General features: G+C 38.5%; 1 protein-coding gene across 1 annotated transcript in view; it reads right to left on the reverse strand.

The window, feature by feature from the left end:
* LOC136139111 (AP-2 complex subunit beta-like) overlaps window positions 1-17,929 on the reverse strand; it is a 71,411-nt gene extending 53,482 nt beyond the window's left edge. The window contains 4 exon segments of the mRNA XM_065898014.1: window positions 7,984-8,229; window positions 10,148-10,283; window positions 13,429-13,534; window positions 17,893-17,929. Coding sequence (XP_065754086.1) covers window positions 7,984-8,229; window positions 10,148-10,283; window positions 13,429-13,534; window positions 17,893-17,929 — 525 coding nt within the window.
* Window positions 17,930-19,375: the final 1,446 nt, after the last annotated feature.

Genomic DNA, 19,375 nt, shown 5'->3' on the forward strand with positions numbered 1-19,375 from the left:
TGAACAGAATGAACAATTAGAACTCCTCTGCTACCATCACAGGTAACTGGAAATTAAACCAAGTATATAATGCAGCTAATGAAGTATATGTTCTGGTGGTAAAACAGGCAATTTTCACTTATTATCACATTAAAACAAGAAAAGAAACAGGGAAAAGTAAATCTAATTAAAAGATCCAGAGAGATCAGATTATATGATTATGTTTAGAAAAGTCTGCATGGGGAAAGAAGATCACTGCCAAATGGTCACTGAGCCAATGACTGACCAGAGGAGATACACCCCCAATAACAAAACTCTACTGCTATTCCTCTAAAATTCCTTCTATTCTACCTTTCCGCTTTCATCTCCTAATCTTCACATTCATACTGCTAAGTTTTCAGAAATATACTGAGGTGGGCCCATAAAGAGCTGCTCAGAGTTCTCCTGGTCAGTAAGCCATGCTTCTCTCACTCTAAAGGAAACTTAAAATGAGCATCGAATCTCAAGCAGGCAAAGACTGACTTCAAGACAGCAGCTGGGTAGCTGGGGTATACAGGACAACTCACCTGTCTCTGTGTTTCTTTGGAATTTTGTATAGAATGTAGTACATATATTATCTGTTTGTAAAAATAAACTTTAAAAATAATGGATTGAAACATGATTTACTTCCTCTTCCCAGAGAGCCTTCTCCAAACAATAATTCATTATCAAAAGAAAAAATCTGACTCTTGCAGTAACTGCCCTGGTTTACTAGTGTATTAAAACAAAGGTTATGTCTCTTTCTCTTGTACCATCACTTTGAATGTGAACTAAGACTAACATGCATAACATTTTCCCCCCTAGAAAACTGGCAGTTCTTTTAGGAAACACTGCCATGAAAAGAACAATGGCCTTTTAATTATAATCTCAGAAAAACTGGAGTTCCCAAGAAAGAAAGGGGTTTCTAAAGGAAGTTTTGCTTTAAAAATGGATTTATAAATAGGGTTTAAGTGAGTTTTCTCAGCACATTGGTTGATTTACAAAGAGCTGGCATCTGGGCTACAAAGGAACATGTCCCATAGCATCAAAAGAAATTTTTTTTTAATTCATCTTGCCTCCCAATTATGGTAAATTCTGTTCTTTGGAAGACTGCAATGAAACATTCCTCCTCCCCACCCCACCCCTACCCCCTGTAGACCTAATATAATATGTATACTTTACAGATACAGATATTAAACACAAACACATGCATACATACAGAAGTATGCGTGCACGTGCGTGTGTAAAATCACACGCAATACTAGACAAATTTTTCTCTGCCCTAACTACAGACTTCCCTTCAATCTGACAGTTCATTGTGGACCCTTGGAGTCTGCTGAATTTTTTTTTAACGTAAACAATTTGTGTTTTGACTTACTTTATACTATACCTAATAGAATTGGACAAAGAGATAAAAGACAATAATAGCTAAAACTTACTGAACACTTACCATGCCATTTACCTTCCCAGCAACTCTAAGGTAGTTGCTATCAAAATTCACCTATTACAGATAAGGAAATAGGCTTTAAAAATGAATTTATAAATAAGATTAGAGAAATTCAGTGACTTGCTTAGCCAACAAAGCTGGAAAGGGAAAATGCTTGAATACAAACTCAAGGCCTGGGGCTTCCCTGGTGGCGCACTGGTTGGCAGTCCGCCTGCCGATGCAGGCGACACGGGTTCGTGCCCCGGTCCGGGAGGATCCCACATGCCGCGAAGCGGCTGGGCCAGTGAGCCATGGCCGCTGGGGCTGCGCGTCCGGAGCCTGTGCTCCACAACGGGACCGCAACGGTAGAGGCCACAACAGTGAGAGGCCCGCGTACCGCAAAAAAAAAAACAAAAAAAAAAACAAACAAACTCAAGGCCTGTATCTGATTCTAGTGTCTGAGTACTAATCACTCTGCCGCCTGCATTTATAGAAGTTCCAAGAGCTGTGAACATCAAATGGGGGAAAGGGAAAGAAAAATCGGAGCTGGGGAGAATAATATAATCAAAACATTACTTCCAGGCAGATTTATACAAGGAGAAAAATGTATTCTCCTACTTTATATATTTCAGAGATAATCACATCCTAGCAGCACTTCAGAGGCAAGATCTACTATCCAGCTACAAAATCTGATTTATAAGCTATCCCTGTCTCATATGCAGCAATTCTGAGGACATAAATTTGACATCACTTTTTTTATTTTTATTTTTTGGCTGTGCCCTGCGGCTTGCAGGATCTGCTTCCCTGCAAGTGGAGTCTTAACCACTGGACCACCAGGGACGTCCCAGACCTCATTTTTTTTTTTTAAAGGAGCAAGCTGGAGTGGTGGGTATGATTAAAATAAAAATGATCCTGTAAAAAAAGAACTCTAGAAGGAAATCTAGATATACATTGGGAGTGGAGTATCACAGACAGAAGCTTCTTTAGGAGAAATCTCTCACACATTTCCCTGTCCCTTTGAATGATCTAATTTCACTCATTTTCATAGCCTCAGAACCCAAGAAAGATAGCACTCACAATATAGTGACTTCCTCCTATTAACTATATTTAGAAGACTTTCATTTCTAGCAATGACCTTCAAGGTCACACACTGTGAACAAACACTTCAATTTTCCTGCTCAATTTACAATCCTTTTGGCTGCTGCCCCTGAAGACTTGAGTAAACTGAACGCAGTAGAATAACTGACCAAAACTATTATAATGGAAAATAAAGGTGATTTGCATACTTTTATCCACTTGAAAATCAGCAACAGTTCAGAATCTCACTTTCTTCTTTATGGAGTTGCCTCAAATAACACGTTAAAGCACAGGACATTTATTCTAAGCATGTTTCAGTCATTATCATCTCCTTAAGAACAAAATGACTGGACTTCCCTGGTGGCACAGTGGTTAAGAATCCACCTGCCAATGCAGGGGACACGCGTTCGATCCCTGGTCCGGGAAGACCCCACATGCCACGGAGCAACTAAGCCCATGCGCCCCAACTACTGAGCCTGTGCTCTAGAGCCCTCGAGCCACAACTATTGAGCCCGTGTGCTGCAACTACTGAAGCCCACGCACCGCAACTACTGAGCCCACATGCCACAACTGCTGAAGCCCCTGTGCCTAGAGCCCATGCTCCCCAACAAGAGAAGCCACCGCAATGAGAAGACCACGCACCGCAACGAAGAGCAGCCCCCGCTCGCCGCAACTAGAGAAAGCCTGCGTGCAGCAACGAAGACCTAACGCAGCCAATATAAATATATAAATAAAAATTTTAAAATGCATTATTAAAAAAAAAAGAATACAATGACTATATGGTACCAGTTAATTTTACAGTCATACTTTAATCCAAGACACTGTCCAGACTGCCAACTAGTAATATGCTGACTACATGTGACATTCTGTAATGTTCCGTTTTTTTCCCCATCTTCTTTCCCAGCATGAGGAAGCTAAGTGAACACATCTACCTAGTGGAGTCAACACATCCCGTTACAGCAAGAGAGTCTGAATATCTGATAACAAGTAAGATTTAAAAATTAGACTCAATAAAACTCATTACTTAGTTAAGGGGCTTACATAAGTAGCTTAAAATGTGTTTTGATGAAATGTGAATATTCACAAAGCTAAAACACTACAAATAAATATCTACAAATGGACAAAAGGCACTCCTAAGAAGCCAAGAGTTACTTGGCCCACCAGCTCTAAAATCACACAAAAGCATGCTGCAAAATGAACAAAACAAAAATTTTATTATTACACCATTATCTCCCTTTTGAGAGTAAGTAATCCCCTGCCAAATTAGAGCCTTGAGATCATTTTAAAAGGGACACTAAGAAATGAATAAGCCGTGATCTTTCACTACACTACTGAATTACTATGTACAACAGATCCAGTTTTCAGGAAGTTGCCTACGAAAACTGCTTTAGGCATATCCTTGAACAATTACCTTTTAAAAGTAATCCTGCAATGATGTGTTAAGTAATACTGTAAACAGATTTACTTCATTTGTAGATAAGCTGCCCTCAGAATCACCCTAAAAAATAACGTCTGGCTTTAACTAATGTACACAAAAGAATTAAATATCTTTGGGACTTCCCTGGTGACACAGTGGTTAAGAATCTGCCTGCCAATGCAGGGGACACGGGTTTGACCCCTGGTCCGGGAAGGTCCCACATGCCGGGGGGCAACTAAGCCCGTGGGACACAACTACTGAGCCTACGCTCTAGAACCTGCGTGCCATAACTACTGAAACCCGTGAGACCAGAGCCCGTGCTCTGCAACAGGAGAAGCCAATTCAATGAGAAACCCGCACATCGCAAGGAAGAGCAGCCCCTGCTCACCACAACTAGAGAAGGCCCGCACACAGCAACGAAGACACAACACAGTGAAAAATAAATCAAATAAAATTATAAAAAATAATAAAAACAGCTTTATTTAAAAAAAGAATTAAACACCTTTAAAAAATAAATTTGCCGTTGAAATATTAACCCTTCTAAAATCATTAATAACCAGCACCACCACGATCACTATACAATAAAGAAACGTTTGTTATTATTAAGGGCTTACTCTATATCAGGTTCACTATTAAGTGCTTTGCAAGCCCTCTTTTATTTTTCACAACGATCCAATGATAGAGGCACTGTTTATAATCTCCATTTTGTAGACGAGGATACTGAGACATTTAGGGAGACCACCAAGCTAAGAATGGCAGACCAGGATACAAATCCAAGTCTGGTTGGTTTCAGAGCCTGAGTTTTAACCCTCATGTGTTAGTACTGGAGTGAAAAAAAAAAAAAAAAAGTTCACAGTTACAAAGCACTTTTCTGTTTTTGAGATACTTTCATAAAGAGTGAGTCAACTCTTTATAAAAGGAAGTGATTAAATGCAATTTGGTATGCTGGATTGAATCCTGGAATAGCAAAAGGATATTTGTGTTGAAACAGGTGAAATAAAGTCTGTACTTCAGTTTATAGTGATGTACCAACGCCAATTTCTTAGTTTTGACAAAGGTACCATGGTTATGTAAGATGTTAACATTAAGTAAAACTGTGTGAAGATAGGTATATGAGAACTTTCTGTACGGTCTTTGCAACTTTTCTCTAAATCTAAAAACCCGCCCCCAAAATGAGATTTAAAAAAAAAAAAAAACCTAAGTTAGTAATAACTGATAAAATGAAAACTGATGATTAAAATTCCTAAGGTGAGAATACACATAAAAAGATCTCCACAAAGTCTATCATAAAGGAAAACAAAAATTGTTTCCTTCCTCTGCAAGAATTTAAAAACCGAAAAGCACTGAGATGGGAACTTGCCCTTATAACAGAGCAGCCTCCAATGATTCCACTTACTCAACACTCTGATCCTGCAGAAATTACCAGCAACTCATCTTTTAGTACCAAATACAACATTACTTACTTGGGGCATCCAGACACAGACTGAGTGAACATGTTACCTCCTACATCATTCTTACCCAGTGCCTACCACATACTGACACTCTCACACATGCCTAAAATTCTACCAGCTCTGGTACTCTTTTATTGACGCTGGGCATGAAGAGCATCACGCATTTCTAATTTCGCTTCTGTATAATATTTTAATTTTATAACTCTTCTTCTATTTATTGATATATATTTAGGGATAACAGAATACATATAATTAAAGTACTAAATTAAATGAGGTCATTAAGAGATGATTTAATGTTGCCCACGAGGACAACAAACATATTCTGACAAAAATCCTTCTCAAATTTACAAAGTGATCTAGAGAGACTTCAGTTTTTCAGCATTTCTCATCTCAGACTGACAGCAAACCACCACAAACCTTCTAAAGCCTAACTAGAAATTACAATAATCAGAAAGTACGTCACGTTAGATCTGTTTCTCAAGAATAGCTGTCATTTATTAAGCATTTACTATATGTCAGGCATTATTTAAGTTTTTAAAACAAATTAGTCCCTCATGTTGTTGTAGGGGGCTCCCTGTGCACTGCAGGATGTTTAAAGTATCCTTGAACTCTACCTACCAGATGCCAGTAGCAACCTTCCCATCAGTTGTGACAACCAAAAGTGTTTCCTGACAATGCCAACTGTCTCCCAGGAAGCAAAATCGCCCCCAGTTGAGAACCACTGTCATAATCTCATGTGGCTTCTACATGCTGGCTAGCACATGGATAAAATACATACTTTTTCTGAGAAAAAAAATGTTACTTTTCATAAAACAGCTTTCCAAAATAAGTTCATATTAAAAGAAGCTGGCAGTAACTAGAACCGTTGCTAAAGGCCATACCGGGCCAGGTTCTGAGAGCATGCTGCTTGTGCAAAAAAACCCTCAACAAACGAAAATATGTTTCTGGGGGTTTTTTTGTTTTGTTTTTTTAACTAATTCAGTAGTCTGTGCTTTGGCAGACAGGACAGAGCAATGGAAGAAGGGCATTCCCAGGGGCAGTTCTCGGAGAGATGGTAGAACTCAGAAGGCTTAGAAGACAAGATCAAAGGGGCTAAGACGCTGAGCCAAAGGATTTAGGAGACCTGAGCTCACAAACAAAAAGCAAAGTACGTGTGGTGGGGCTGTCAAGAGAGTCTCTGGAGTGGCAGATTCTGGTGTAAACATTAACTGAAGTTGGAATACCTCAAAATGCCTCTAAGAGAGAAAAGGAAAACTGGAGTAAGGAGGGAAAATCCTAATGCATGGGCAAAAGCTAGAGAATTATCACTATCACCCAAAAGTGTATCTTTCTTGCAAATGTCAATTTGGTGAGACAGAATTTTCAAAACTCTGATTATTTGTGAAGAAATCATAGCTATTTTCCTCTCGTGCCAAAGTGCTTCCTCATTCTGAATACGTTTACGTTCAAAATAATGGACTAATAAATCTGTGTCTGGAAATAAGTTTAGCTTTCATTCCCTCAGAAAGATTTTACCATATGAACCTGTATAGCTATCAAAGGGGTCAGAACCCTTTAAATTAATATTGTAGCAATAATATTAACCTTTGCCTAATGTCTACTTCATAATCATGGCAGCAGCAGCCATCATTTCATGAACTCTCATAAGCCAAGCACTTTCACAGATGCTTTTTATGCAAGAGCTCAATTAATACTCCTAACGACTCTCTAAGTTGGTACCTCTCACTCTACAGAAGAGGAAACAGACTCAGGGAGGTTAACCTAGGACTTAACAGTGAGAATTTTTTTTACTTCAAACTATCTTTTCTCTTTCAAATAGTATTTCACAGGAAGTCAGTTTTAACTAATGTTAACATATACACACTACTATATATGAGAGAGATAACCAACAAGGACCTACTGTATAGCACAGAGAACTATACTCAATATCTTATAATAACCTATGAGGAAAAATAATTTTTAAAAATTTTTAATAAAAAATAAAAACATTGGGCTTCCCTGGTGGCGCAGTGGTTGAGAGTCCGCCTGCCGATGCAAGGGACACGGGTTCGTGCCCCGGTCCGGGAAGATCCCACATGCCGCGGAGCAGCTGGGACCGTGAGCCATGGCCGCTGAGCCTGCGCGTCTGGAGCCTGTGCTCCGCAACGGGAGAGGCCACAACAGTGAGAGGCCCGCGTACCCCACACACACACACACACACACACACACACACACAAATTAACCTAGAAAAATTAAAAAACAGAAAAGCAACAGGATTTACTGTATAACATGGGGACAACGTTCAATATCTTGTAATAATCTATAATGGAAAATAGTCTGAAAATACATATATATAAAAAACAGAATCACTTTGCTGTACGTGTGAAACAAACACAATATTGTAAATCAACTATACTTCAATTAAAAAAAAAAAACCACCCTTGTATTTTAGTACTTGGTTTTCAGCTCAGAAACATATAGGGTGTGAGACACGACAATCTGTGGGACACCCAGAAGTCACGCTTCACATAGCTAACCTATGGCTCAATGTCCCAAAGATAAAATTTATTTTAAACATGCTTTTTAAAGGGACCCAGTTTAAGTACTGCTCTCTTATAAACGCAGAAACATATTACCATTGGATTTGAATCTGCTATGAGATCCCGCAGAGAGTCCAGAAATCCCTGCTCTTCCACCATCTGGGCACTGATGTCATGGAGTTTTGCCACACAGACTGCTGCTGTCTTCCGAACATAGGGATCTTCATCCTTTAAGCACTTGCGGAGGGGCTCACAGAGATCTTCTGTAATCTTGTCCACCTGGATGCGCCCCATGGTTCTGACTGCCAAGGCCCAAATCAGAGGATTGGGATCTTCACAGTCCTAGAAAAAACAATCATTGACAACTACAGGTGTACATAAACCAGAAAACTAAACAGTCTGGTTTATATAAGCAACAAAAGAATATTTAATTAATGTAGGCTTCCAGTTTCATTCCACATCAGAACCCACATCTCCCACACGATTCCTTTCCTAAGTACAACAGTTGCCTATTTAAGAGTTTAGGCTAGGAATTCATTTAACTGCTTTACATACACAATGAAGAAATGCCCTATAGGATTCATTCCAGAGCTGGGCAGAAGCTTAGATAGCTGTACCATCCCCATGGCCATTGTTGGACCTGCATTAAAAGCAGAAAAGGGCTTTGGGCTTGTATTCTGGTACAGGATAAAATCAGAAATTGGGGCTTCCCTGGTGGCGCAGTGGTTGAGAATCCGCCTGCCAATGCAGGGGACACAGGTTCGTGCCCCGGTCCGGGAAGATCCCACATGCCGCGGAGCGGCTGGGCCCATGAGCCATGGCCGCTGAGCCTGCGTGTCCGGAGCCTGTGCTCCGCAATGGGAGAGGCCACAGCGATGAGAGGCCCGCGTACCGCAAAAAAAACCAAAACAACAGCAAAAAATCAGGAATTGGAAAGATATGTCCCACTCCACAAATATTAAGCAAGGAGAAAAGAGGGCTGGATATCTGGGGCCTACAGCCAAGAAAGCAAAGGAGAATCTAGAAGCTGGTTTGGGCCCAACATAAGTTCCTTGCGCGAAGCAGCAGAGAGGGCCCTCTGAAATCCTGATTAACATACATTCTCCTTTCCTAGCAAGTGCCTCCAAATACAGTACAAATAGAACACTTACCAAGAAGGAACATCCCTTAAATTGCCCTATACTAAAAAATTTCTTTAAACATTATAAACCTATGCTTAAGCTAACTTCCAAAAAATGTAAACTAAATTCTTTCCAATGATATCATCCATCTATGAATCACCAGACAGAAAGAATGAAATGTTATAATGATCCTGTACATTGTAGCTAAACACAGAAAAAGAACAAAAATTCCACGAGGAGGAAGAAAGCATGTTTATTTTCCAAAACAATTTAATAGAAGCTAATTTTAGAAATGCTGTCTGATTTTTGCTTTTAATGTAGACTAAATTCCAGGCAGAGGAAAAAGAAGTAAACAAAACAAAACAAAACAAAAACCCTAAGAACAACCTTATTACTGTGTTCATCAAATCTACTGATAGAATTCTGACTGGATATCCAATAATATTAAGGACTTGCTTTAATGATCAGCTGATTAAATGGTTTTTTTCATTCTTAAGATGTTTGGGATTTGCTTTAAAATCATCCAGTAGGAGAGGAGGTGGGGGTCAGGAAAGCATGTATGGAGAGTTTAAGTTAAACAAAACTGGCCATAGGTTGGTAACTACTGAAACTACAAGGTAGATATTTAGGAATTTATTATACTATTCCCTCAACTCAAATATGTTTGAAAATTTCCACAATAACAAAAAAGTTAATCAACTATTGTAAGACCTATTCAATAAAACAAAATTAAAAGGCAGCTCCTGTAGTTTCCACTACGTCTGAACCATAAGCATAATTTCTACAAAGATAAAAGAGGTAAAACCCCAGGTTACTGACACTACAATGATATGCCCAACCTTTGTCAGCCTTGGAAGATAAAACAGTGAGGTTTCACCTGGCTTTCTTCTCCCACCTGGCAAGGATGCACCAAGCCCAGCTGACAGAAGGCGCACCATCTGAACTGGATGACAAACTCTGGCATACAGAATGCTTAAATCGTGAATATTCCTACTCAATGGCCAGTACTTCTCTAGAGGCCCTCTTTTGGAACAGAGGTTGCTTATTTGCAATGCAGACACTAACCGTATCAAGAAACACTTCTGAAAAGGTTTTCTGAGGTAGAAGAGACTTTTCTTGAGTCCCTGGGAAAAAGTTACCTTCACAAAGCTGCTGACATCCATGATGGCCATGTCTGGCTGACTCTTGGCATAGTTCATCAAGTAGAGATACACGAGCTTCTTTAGTTCCAGGTTGTCAGTCTGCATACAATTCACTACATCTGGAAAGAGACAGCTGAGAAAAGAGGAAGGGAAAGCGAACAGATGTTGGTGCCAGGCTGTTGGACAGAACACAAAGAAACAGCCTTAATTTAAAAAGTGATTCGATGTGAGCACAAATGTCCGCTAGTGATAATACTTACCACAGAAATGAATTACTAAAGAATTTATAATAATGGTCCCAAGAAGATGTCTAAAAATAGATTTTTAAAAAACGTTTTACTATGAAAATTTTCAGATTAGAGACAGCAGTTTAATGAACCCATGTATCCATCACCCAGCTGCAAACAAATATTGATACATACCCGATCTTGTTTCATACACAACCTCAACCCACTCGCCTTCCCCCAGTCCCTACCCCATCTAGTTGCTCTAAACAATTTCTAAACAAATCCTGCACATACATTTCATATATAATATTTTAGTGTATATCTTTACAAACTTTTTAAAAAAATCACTATGTCACACAAAAAAATTAACCATAATTTTTCATATCAATTCTTTGCAGTTCAAAGCACTACAGTTGTTATGCTTTTTAATGCACATATTCTTCCATCCCTGACCAGTGGGAACTTATTTGATTAGTTTCCTTATTAAAACAGTTCTCAGATAATTAGGACCTTTGTTCAAAATTTTAACCATTTTCAGAAAATGAAACAGTTCTAAACGTGTGTGCCATGTACACATTTAGATTCTATTGTATATATACACCCAGGAAGGAACTGACCAGTAACAGGTATTGGGACTCAGACCCTAGGTTAGAATCCTGGCTACATTACCACTAGCTGTATGACTTTGGGATTATTCTTTAGCCTCTCCAAGTATACACTGCTTGATCTCTAACATGGAATAACTTCTGATTCAGAATAACCTCTAGTTCAGAAGACATGAGGACTATAACAAACATCGTAAGTAAAAGCATCTGTCCCTGTGCCTGACACAGAATGCACTTAAATTTAAACTTCCCTTTTCTTAATGACATTAGGAAGGTCATCATTAGCCTCAGGACCTTCTCAGATGTTTGAGTTCCTACACCTTACATCCACCACTAGATGCTGGAATTTACTTGGCATTCTTGCACTCATCCATTTCTTATCAGCAGCATTTGACCCAACTAATAAAAGGAAAATCAATGCATTTCATATTAACATAAATATTTTAAAGTAAAAATCTACTTATTTTTTTAAATTAAGATGACATTGTTTTAATTTTTGCCAATCTCTTTAATGTCTACTTTAAACAAAAACAGCTGGATTCTCACACATGCTCCTGCATTCAACCTGTGGTAGAATGTTGTTTAGCTGAAGTGTAAGAAGAAAATCCAATTTGCATACACGTATATAAATTGGAAAATGGAGGACTATTTTAATAGCTTTTTCATATAACTGGATGTTCTCCTTTGATACATTAAAGCTAGACAAATGGTTGTTTTTCTTTTTGTTTTTAGTCCACCAATGGTAGTTTCTTAAAAGTTAGGTACAATATGGAATCTGAAACCATATCAATAAACCTTCTGTACTTGGTTGCATTAAATTCCATTCATTTATCACTTATTTTGAATGGATATTTTACCCATGCATAATTTTGTGATGTATGCACTGGTCATTTGGAAAATACTGGTTCAATGAGTTATGCAGATCTTCTCTATGGTGGCATATTTCATTATACAGCAGCAAATAATCACAGTCATTAATTTCACCACCAATCTCATCAGAAAAATCTCTAAGTATTGGGAAGCTATCAAACTCACGATGGGAGATACAAGTTTTCCAACACTCTAATTTTTACTTTAAAGTCGAAATTTATCTACTGTCAAATTTTTTCCCTTGAAGTGACACGTTCACTTTGTCCATTTTTTATAAAATGTCTCCCAAATACTGAAGTATGATTAACTATAGTTCTGTCTGTCAATCTTTCTTTCACAAAGAAATGGTGTTCCCAAGTCAAACAATTGTGCAAGGGCTTTTTTTCAAGTCAATCGTCACACTTTGCTATGCAGTAGAAGTACTTTATGCCTAATTCCTATTTCATCACACAGAATATTAAAAAGACCTGAACTCAAGGTTCAAGGTTTACTGAAATAAATTTTTAGTGCTTCATGCAGGACAGTCCTAAGTGAAACTGCCCTTTTTTCCTGCAAGCACATGACGGTGAAGAATACAATGACTACTTTTACAGTTCGGCACCACTGCCTTAATTCACACTAAGGCACCAGCCATGCAAATGTCAACACAGTGAAAAGGGTAAATAACACCTAAGCATTATTACAAGAATAGCTCTGACTTCATGGATTTCATGGAAAGGATCTCGGGAATCCTCAGGGGCCTGCAGACAATCCTTATTTATTTCCAAATGGCCTTCCTAAATTACAGGAAAAAAGGGAGGAAAAAAAAAAAGACCCTTTGGATTTTGTTACCACTGATTTTCATCTTGAATTTGGTAATTAAAGGCAGAGTTGTAAAGTTGAGGGCACTAGCTTGAGCCAATTAAAGTACACATGGGCTTCTGCTTCTCAGTATATTTTTATCATCTTCTAAAACTACCTCAGCAACAGATTTGTAAGTGTGTCAGCTCTCAGGAGGTTTTATGCTAGATCTGTATGCAAGTGAAATCAAACTCATTTCACTCAAAAAACAAAACAAAAAGAACTAAGTCACAGAGTTAATATAAAAGCAACTACACTTCCTGATGTTTCCAGTGGGACAAACTCATTCTTATACGTTCTGACTGTAATAGCTTTAAATAAAAAGCAGTCTGGTGGCGCAGTGGTTGAGAATCTGCCTGCCAAGGCAGGGGACACGGGTTCGAGCCCTGGTCTAGGAAGATCCCACGTCGCGGAGCAACTGGGCCCATGCGTCACAACTACTGAGCCTGCGCGTCTGGAGCCTGTGCTCCGCAACAAGACAGCGCGCGAGAGTGAGAGGCCCGCGCACCGCGGTGAAGAGTGGCCCCCGCTTGCCACAACTAGAGAAAGCCCTCGCACAGAAACGAAGACCCAACACAGCCATAAATAAATAAATAAATAAATAAATAAATAAATAAATAAATTTAAATCATGTGGGCTTCTAAGAAGACCTCTGCTTAAAAAAAAAAAAAAAAAAGGCAGTAAAAGCCATAGAGTAAGAGTCTAAAATGAGCAAAGCAGAAGAGATTACCCTTACCTAACATCTTTCCCCACAGTCATAGCAGCAATCACTTTCTTCACAGCCTCCTTCCTCTTTTCTTTCTTTTCATTGTTGAGTTCAGCCTTTAATTCAAAGATTTCTCCTAAAAGACAACAAACGGGTGAGGTCCCAGGATCAGAGAACTAGAGCAGAACACTGTACTATATAGCAAGCAACACAACAGATGACCAGTGGCAGGGCTGCAACTGAAATAAGATTATTTAAAAATTATAGGATAGGTACAGTTCAAATCCCTAGAATATTAACCAACCCATTGATAAGGATGCTATTTTGGGGTTATCGCCAGAGAGGAACCTGTAAGCCAGATCTCAGGAAGCACAGAAGTGGGAAAAAGGAAAGATATCTCATGATATCTTACTACAATGGGGAGAGAACGGCATCTGAGTGATGATCTCCCGTCAGAATTTCAAAGTCCTGGGAAAAAAATAAATGCAGGCAGCAAACAGGTTCACAAATCAATGTTTTCAAACCAGAAGAGACTCCTCATTCACCTACTCTCAACTCTACAAACAACTGAGGCTCAAAGGTCACTAAGTGAGCGAGTGACAGAGCTGGCCTTAGAACTGTTTCTCCCGACTCTTTAATCCAGTGTTTCTCAACGTTGGCTACACACTATTACCCGGGAAGTATCTAGAAATGCCAATGCTCAGGCTCCACTCTGGACCAAATAAATCAGAATGTCAAGGAGTAGAACTCCTACGTTCATATTTTTTAAAGTTTCCTCAAGTGATTCTAATGTATAATCAGGGTTGAGAATCACTGCTCTAATTAGTACTTTAAGATGATAATGGGCTTTAAGGCCCTACCCTGTTCAATCAATCTAAGAACAGAAATAATAATCCTGAAGCTTCAAGAATGGTACAAACCAGAGTCATTTCTAAAGGTATAATCTTAAATGACTGACTGCTCAGGCCCTGCACCGTGAAATGCCAGGACTGTCACCACTATTTTAAGGCCCAGGCTCACCTATCTTCAGAAAGCTGGAGCTGAAATAAGAAAAAAGGTTAACCACCCTCAACTGGTTTTTAAAGAAAGGAGAAAATATACTATAAGACCACGAAAAAGAAGTTGACTATTGTCATGTCAACTTTCAATCCACAGAATTGCCTCGTTTTCTTCCACCTTTATGACTGTTCTTGATGTTCACTTTAACCTCGTTCACCAGTATAGAAATAGTGGGGGCAGCAAACTAGGTGATCTGCTGAAGCCTCTAAATGGGAAGGATGAACTGGCAAGAAGCACAGAAGTTGAGCACTAAAAAAGCCTGTTACATCAAAATCCATCGCTAACAAACTGTTACAAAAATCACCCTTTTATTTGACAGCTGCAAAAATAGCACAGACAGAAAAGCTGGGCCCTTTAAAGAGTCACTCTCCTCTTCTCCAAGTCCTCTGCTGCCAAATCCAGCTCTTAGGGTTCCCATCATTTACTTCTGAAAACAGTAAAGGATAAGCAGCACGGTTTCAGAAAATCTGAATTGTGCATAGCAGCAGGAGCTGAAGAATCAAAACAGGATATAACTGAAATTATTCCAACTCCAACAGCATACATTTAAAGAATATGCTCCAGTGGCAGTTCTGGTGGGTGTTACAGGAAGTAAAAGGAACACAGTCTATCCATTTTTTAAAATGTGGGGCTTCCCTGGTGGCGCAGTGGTTGAGAGTCCGCCTGCCGATGCAGGGGACACGGGTTCGTGCCCCGGTCCGGGAGGATCCCACATGCCGCGGAGCAGCTGGGCCCGTGAGCCATGGCCTGCGCGTCCAGAGCCTGTGCTCCGCGGCAGGAGAGGCCACAACAGTGAGAGGCCCGCGTACCGCAAAAAAAAAAAAAAAAAAAAAAAAAAAAAAAAAAATAAAATGTGGTATTTACCCAGCCATGATTCATCTGTAAGTCTCAAACCTTTATAAAAATCCCTGAATTAAAAAAAGGTTACCAGGACCCATCATAAGTGAAGGTTTGAAAAATCAGGTGAGTTTTAAAATTACATCTTTTTGTGTTATTATAGAAACATCTTGGTCATCAAAGCACACAAAATGTTAACAGAAGAAATAAATACATTTCAGAATGATAAGAGAGTAAGAAAAAAAGCTGAAAATGAATGACAAGGGGCTAAATGCTTTTGTACGCTATAAGCAGTAAAAACAGCAAGAAGTTGGGTGGAGCCAAGGAGGAGCACGGAGGCAAGGTATCTCATACATACTACAGCTTTATTAAATTCTTATCTTTCCCCCCTCCTTTTCCCCTGAATCAAATCTACCAAGCATTGCTAGCAGCTAGCAAGAGTTCTCAATCCCGGCTACACATCAGAAAATTCTGGGGAGCTTTTAAAAAAAACCCACGTCTAGGCCATATCCCACACCAAAGAAATCAGGATATCTGCAGGGGTAGGACTGGACATCACCTATTGTCTTTTACTTCACTGGGCAATTCCAATGTGCAGGCAACGCTGAAAGCCGTGGACTAGTAGCTAATGTAATTAAGCAACTCTCTATGGTGTTTTCTGTATTATAATAGAAGTTTACCCTTAAATAACTCCAAACGACAGAAATATGCTTGTGCTTTCTAGAAAATTTTCTGGTGCTCCAGGCCACTATGTGTGCCCTCCCATTTTCTTTTTCTTTTGAAATCATTTTAATCTTAAAGTTGCAAAATTCCCCATCTGCTAACATTATGCCACATTTGCTTTATCATACTTTTTATATATTTATACATTTTTTTCTGATTCATTGAATAAGTAAACTGTAGACATCATGTCTCTTTAGCTCTAAATATGTCAGTGTATAACTTCTAAGAACAAGGAATTATGTTACATAGCTATAATACAATGATGAAAATCAGGAAGTTTAACAGTGATATACTGTCATTATCTAATCTATAAACCTTATTCAAAGATCTTGATAAAGTCTTTTAGAGTAATTTTACCCCCATCCTCCTTGGGCCAGGATCCAATGCAGGATCATGCATTACACTTACTGTCATGTCTCTTCAGTCTCCTTTAATCTGAAACAGCTGGTCAGCCTTTGTCTTTCATGATAATGACATTTTTAAAAAGTACAGGCCTATCATTTTATAGAACACCCTCAGCTGTCATGGGTGTTCCCTCATGATTACACTGAGATTATGCCTTTTGGCAGCCATAATTCAGAAATGATGGTATGAAATCATCGTGTGTGGAAGGGTAAGAAAATATCAAATTTCCATGCATTGTTTTGCATAATCATTTTTTGTTAAAAATTTAAAAAATCATATGTATTAATACATGCATAGAAAAGACTGAGGATACATACTGAGTTCCCATCAGGAACAGGAATAGGGAGGGAGGGAACTTTCATTTTTACTTTATATTGCTGTATTGCTTTAGTAGTACTCCTTGTAATAAAATGTTTATTTCCAAGCAAAAAATAAAAGAATTTGGTGCAACCACTATGGAAAACAGTATGGAGGTTCCTTAAAAAACTAGAGTTACCATATGATCCAACAAACCCACTCTTGGGTATATATCCAGAGAAAATTCTAATTCGAAAAGATACATGCACCCCAACGTTCACGGCAGCACTATTTACAATAGTCAGGACATGGAAGCAACCTAAGTGTCCATCCACAGATGAATGGATAAAGAAGATATGGTTTATATATACTATGGAGTATTATTCAGCCATAAAAAAGAATGAAATACTGCCATTTTCAGGAACATGGATGGACCCAGAGATTACCATACTAAGTGAAGTAAGTCAGACAAAGAAAGACAAATATATGGTATCACTTATATGTGGAATCTAAAAAATGATACAAATGGACTTATTTACAAAACAGAAACACTCACAGACACAGAAAATAAACTTATGGTTACCAAACAGGAGGGGAGGAAGGGATAAATCAGGACCTTGGGATTAGCAGATACAAACTAGTATATATTAAATAAACGACAAGGTCCTACTGTATAGCACAGGGAACTATATTCAATATCTTGTAATAACCTATAATGGGAAAGAATCTGAAAAAGAATATATATATGTATACACACACATACATACATACACACACACACACACACACACACACACACCCCTGAATCACTTTGCTGTGCACCAGAAATGAACACAACATTGTAAACCAATTACACTCAATTTTTTTAAAAAAGAGAAAATAAATGTGCTTCTTCCTTTTACCCTCCTCAGGTCTATCAATCTTCAATGGATCAATCTTGGATCTCTTCCTTTCACTAAAACCTTCAAGTCAAAATGATGTGCACCACAGCCGTATCTTTAAAAACCCATACTTTAATAATTTACTCAATACACTTTTCTGTAGGATATCCCCAATGAGATGGTCCAAGACATACATGTCTGAAGAGGTCAGGAGCATTCTACTTGGAACAACCTTACACCACAACTTTTGAAGAATCTTCAAAAAAGGCTGTGATCAGGTTCTCTTACTTACCTTTTTTATTGGTTGTGAAGTACTTGGAGTCAGTCATGGTTGTGGATCTTTAATGTGCACCTACAGCAAGAGAAGAGAATTCCTTTAACCAAGTTATTTATGTCCAGCAAGGCATTCAACTAATTTTAAGATCATTTATATACAAGAATTTCTGCATTCACAAAGTATCTTCATCCTTACCACCATCACTGGTGATCCAAAGGGATGCAAGGATAATTAAGAATGTAATCCTTGCCTCAAAAGCTAATTGGAACAAAATCCAAAGGCCTAATGGAATAGAGTGATAATCTGAACCTATCATAGATTTATGATTTTATCCACAATTATCTCCTCAGAGCCTCCAAGACCTAAAGCTACATCTTTTTACAAATACATCTTCAGTTAGTCACTCCAATATTTAAAATAAGGAAAAGTTTGTTTCAAAAGATCTCCCCATTACTTTCCGTTAAAGCAAATCTGATTTACTTCCCTGCCTGAAGATGGAGTCACTCTAAGACATATATTCTGAAACAGAGTAAAACTGAAAGAGAAAAAAATTTTATCAACCTCTTCACCATTACATGCAACTGTCAATAAAAGGAATTTCTTTCAGAAAAAAAAGAAAAGCCTAGATTAGTAGGACAATACTCTTTCATGACAAACACCTAGAGAGGCAAACATCTAGAGAGGTGTTATGCATGGATTTTTTTTTAAATTATGCTTTTCATATTTCCAACAACCTACAATTCCCCCGCGTATTCCCCAAAATAAAAAATATGCAAAAAACTGAGTTATTTGTTCAGTCACACTGAGTGCTAAAGAGGATCAGAACTGGTGTTAAAACTTAAAAGAACATGGATCCCAGCTTCAATTTAACTTTTCTGTTCCAATTTCCAGAATTAATCCAGTTGACATAAGGCTCCATTGGTAAAACGAAAACAGCATTTCTCCCCAAATAATGAGACAATGTTTTCTGATTTGAGAAACCCTAAGATTTTGTCCAATGTACTTGACTTCTTTAAATACATTAAAACTTTCTTTTAATAATATTCCTGCTGCATTCAAAAATGAGTATCTTCTGGGATTTCCCTGGTGGCAAAGTGGTTAAGACTCTGCGCTCCCAAAGCAGGTGGCCCAGGTTCGATCCCTGGTCCGACTAGATCCCACACGCGTGCCGCAACTAAGAGTTCGCATGACGCAACTAAGGAGCCAGGGAGCCTCAACTAAGGAGCCCGCCTGCCACAACTAAGACCCGACACAACCAAATAAATAAATTTTTTAAAAAATGATTATCTTCTTACTGACCACCATCATTAATAATACTTATCACCAAATTTTGGACAGATGCCCTGGCACCTACTCATTATTTTCTGGTCAAAACAACATGAGTGATAATATATTTGGCAAACTTGAGCGATAATACCTCCACAAACAATGGTAATTATGGATCTGAGAAAAAAGACCTAAGCACTCAACAAATCAATGCAATTAAGGAAAAAAGCCA

Source organism: Phocoena phocoena, chromosome 19 (genome assembly GCF_963924675.1).
Source record: "Phocoena phocoena chromosome 19, mPhoPho1.1, whole genome shotgun sequence".
In the NCBI taxonomy this organism is placed as follows: domain Eukaryota; kingdom Metazoa; phylum Chordata; class Mammalia; order Artiodactyla; family Phocoenidae; genus Phocoena; species Phocoena phocoena.